The sequence below is a fragment of the Perca flavescens genome, chromosome 17, assembly GCF_004354835.1.
Source record: "Perca flavescens isolate YP-PL-M2 chromosome 17, PFLA_1.0, whole genome shotgun sequence".
NCBI lineage: Eukaryota > Metazoa > Chordata > Actinopteri > Perciformes > Percidae > Perca > Perca flavescens.
Window position 1 is genome coordinate 31,309,478 of NC_041347.1, and position 3,911 is coordinate 31,313,388.

General features: G+C 41.2%; 1 protein-coding gene across 2 annotated transcripts in view; it reads right to left on the reverse strand.

The window, feature by feature from the left end:
• Positions 1-1,052: 1,052 nt before the first annotated feature.
• LOC114572180 (ankyrin repeat domain-containing protein 1) overlaps positions 1,053-3,911 on the reverse strand; it is a 10,177-nt gene continuing 7,318 nt past the window's right edge. For both annotated transcript variants that reach the window (XM_028603664.1, XM_028603665.1), the window contains 2 exons: positions 3,713-3,811; positions 1,053-1,753 (listed from right to left, as the gene is read on the reverse strand). In XM_028603664.1, coding sequence (XP_028459465.1) covers positions 1,658-1,753; positions 3,713-3,811 — 195 coding nt within the window. In that variant the 3' untranslated portion in view covers positions 1,053-1,657. The remainder of the gene's footprint in view (positions 1,754-3,712; positions 3,812-3,911) is intronic.

The window sequence follows — 3,911 nt, forward strand, 5'->3', positions numbered from 1 at the left end:
CATACGACGCTCTTCACAAGGAAAATAACTGATCAGTTCACTACTTTCATTGAATTTGGGTGTTTTATTAAATTTTATAGCATTTGAAAAAAAAATGACAAAAGAACATTGAAAAAAGTGTCAAAAATTACCGAAAAAGCTTCAGAAACGCAGTGAAAAACATCGACGAAAACATCAATAAAGCGCCAGGAAAAGAAATCTACAAAAACATTGTAAAAAGTGACAAAAAACTTGGAAAAAACCCCCGACAAAAATACCGGGAAAAGTGACAAATGTTGAACAACTAAAATGTTGACCCAGAAGAACAAAAAGTTGCATGGTTGACAGGAAGACAACCCAAGGGTTAAATATAAATCGACCCAGTACCCCCGACGTACCGCGAGGGATGAGGGCCCATTCATCGCTGCTTGCAGCTTTAATTAAATGTATTTTGGTACTGGAGTCAATCCACAGACTGTTGATCCAATGGGACAGTGTGCCAGTTCTTTTCATTAGTTAGCAAATGAAAATTGATAAATTCTAATTTAATATAATTGGTTCAAACCTGACCAAAGGAATCAACCAAACCAACCACAGTATAACTCCACAGTCACTCAGCTCAGATATTAAGTGTATAGTATTGAAATTCATACGCACAGAGTAGTCAGGATCCGGTATAGGAGACTGCACTACTCAGTATGACACGATGTGCCCTGCTATGACATGAACTTCCACGATAACCTTCGAAGTCAATGTGACTTCTAATGTGACTGTTATCACCACTGTTCATCACGCCCCCAACCGGCCCGTCAGACACCGCCTACCAAGAGTCTGGGTCTGCCGAGGTTTCTTCCTAAAAGGGAGTTTTTTCTTGCCACTGTCGCAATAGCCACTGCTAATGCTTGCTCTTGAGGGAATTACTGTAATTGTTGGGGTTTTGGAATTTATAGAGTGTGGTCTAGACCTACTCTATCTGTAAAGTGTCTCGAGATAACTTTTGTTATGATTTGATACTATAAATAAAATTGAATTGAATTGAATTGAATTGAAATAAATCAATCAAACCCAATAAATCGGTTGCTGACAGTAAGTCAATAATCAAAAAATACATCTCAATACGGTATTGCTGACTTCAAACTCAGCTTAAAGTAGCAATTAAAAAAAGAAGAAGAAGAAGAAAACATCTTCATGCTGTCAGCCGAGACATTGTCCAGCAAAGTTTGGCGATTCAATGAATCTATCGGTGCTAATGATCACATTATTAACAACATCCTGATTAGAGTTCACAGTGTTAATTAAAAGGCTCCTTCGAGTTCCTGCCGCCACATGTGAAAATGTTACCTTGCCAAAAGCCAATATTGTTCAGTATTGTATAGTTCAAATCCCTGAACCAGGTAATGAGTGATGCTCTATTAGTTAAGATGTCTTCCAGCACCCAAACGCTCCAGCTGAGCCAACTTTAGATTATTTTCCTGAGGGGGTCGATACCTCAGTCAACATGCGAGACAGTTTGAATGTGACGTGAACCCTTGGCACAGCCTCGCTAGATAAACAGCTATTTAAAAACAGACTTGTGTGCTTGGTGAGCCACAGTATGGATATGACTAGAATGGGCTAGAGCCAGTAGATCATGTGGCTGGATATTATGTTGAAGTCCTGCTTTTACTGGAATGTCGGGTCACTGGTTGGCCTTGTCCTTGCTGCTGAAGTTACACAGGAGGCTCTTGGCTCCGTTCTGCCACACGTACAGCGTCTCCAGTGGAGTTTTTCCGTCCTGCACAGGAGAAATAAACGCTTAAGAGTGCAAAGTGTTAAAGTGCTCATATTGTGCTCATTTTCAGGTTCATAATTGTATTTAGAGGTTATATAAGAACAGGTTTACATGGTTTAATTTTTGTTGTACTACACAACACTGCAGTTCCTCTTTTCACCCTGTGTGTTGAGCTCTCTGTTTTAGCTACAGAGTGAGACACCTCACTTCTGTTCAATCTTTGTTGGGAGTCACACATGCTCAGTACCTAGGGAAGGACTACTAGCCAGTCAGAAGCAGAGTATGAGGGTGTCCCACAATTATGAACCTGAAAATGAGCATTATATGAGCACTTTAAAAATGCCCCCCCAAAAATCATCTCTAAACACAATGTGTTAACGTGCAGTGTCATCCTCAACTCTGATCTTCTGTGCCTTTTCCCCAATGCATATATATCTCTAGCACAAGCTGTCAAGTTTTGTGTTATGCCAAGATATTGACGGTGCCAAAACAAAAAGATGTTCCCCTTTGGCCTAGTTCTGGGATGCACAGTGTGCTAAACTGTGGCAGGCCCCTTTACTCTGTTTCCACCGACCTCCCAAAGGAGACAGTCCTGAGACAAAACATTCCCTTATCAAACAGCTGTCTACACTCTCTGAGGCTGTAGGGACACTTCACATATTTATACATTAAGAGGTTTGGTTATTAAAGACCTGTCCTATGATTGACCATAATGTTGTCTAAACCAGTGTTGTGGAAGACTTAGGTGTACAGATTTGGCAGTGGGATTAAGGGGTCTTTTCTCAAGAAAATGTGATGTTTTTAAATAAAAGAAATATGCAGTTTGACATACATTTGGACCATTATTATGATCATATGTGTGTCTAAAACGTTGGAAAAGTTAGTGCAGACAATAAATAAATAACATTCAAAAAGCTTAAAGACAAAACTTGCTGAAGAAGCCCAACTACAAACATTAGATTCAAAAAAAAGATTGTAGTTTGTGTGATGCTTTTTTCAACGTTTTTGGTGCTTTTTTACTGTACATTCATTCAACCAAAAGCGGCTTGGGTGCTGCACATAAGACTTATAATGGCAGGAAAAACCCTGTAAGCTTTCCCTTTGTCTCGTCTTACCATGACATGGTGTTTGTGGAAATTCCACCACCCAAAATGTGAATCAAAGCTGGAAAAATGAAGCATTCACACTTAAGATTCACCCGTGTAGATAAGTAAGGTACAGTAGTAGTGGTCCCCCGAGAGGCTGTGGACCCTATTTTAACGATCTAAGCGCACGGCGTGAAGCGCATGGCGCAGGTGCATTTAGGGCATGTCCAAATCCACTTTTGATAGTTTCAAAAGGGTTGTCCTTAATGTCTTCATTAATCATAGGTTGGTTTTGGGCGTAACATGCAATAAACCAATCAGAGATCATCTCCCATTCCCTTTAAAAGCCAGGCGTGTTTGGACCTTGGAGCATTGCTATTATGATGGAGGATTTGCACCGTAATATTTTTATTTGTAATCTTTTGCATGTGTGTGTGCTGCTGTGCATCCCTGTGTGTGTGTGTGTGTGTGTAACAAACATAGTGTGCGTGCACTGTGCACGAGCCTTGGTGCGTTTTACTAATTTGCTGGTAAAATAACAATGAAATGCTGCGTTACTGACTTTAGACCAGGTTTTTGTTGGTCAATGATGCGATCACTTCCCGCTGCCTCAAGATAGCAATACACCCAGAATGCACCTGAACACACCTCCCTGTAAGACCAGCACGCCCCAAGGGCACAAAGATGGGTGCAGGTGCATTTGCTATTTAAACAACGCGGGCGCTGTACGGGAAACTGACAACTGCGTCGGTCTTAAACTAGCAAAGACACTTGTGTCGGGCTTTGACCTGCGCTGCGCCGGGTGCAAGATAGGGCCCTGTATGTTGGTTCTTCTTGCTAATTGTAACACAGGATGTGTTGGTTGTTCTGTACTTACACAGTTCTTTGTGTTGAGGCTGGCCCCGTACATCATCAACAGCTTGATCATCTTGAATCTGTTTATTCTCACGGCATCGTGCATGGGCGTGTCTCCGTCCTTCAGTCAGGGAGCAATAGAGATATTCAGCATCGCTAATCGTTTCTTAATCTGAACTGAGGAAAACTTTCATTTGCAATGAGGTAGTGACCAACTTGTG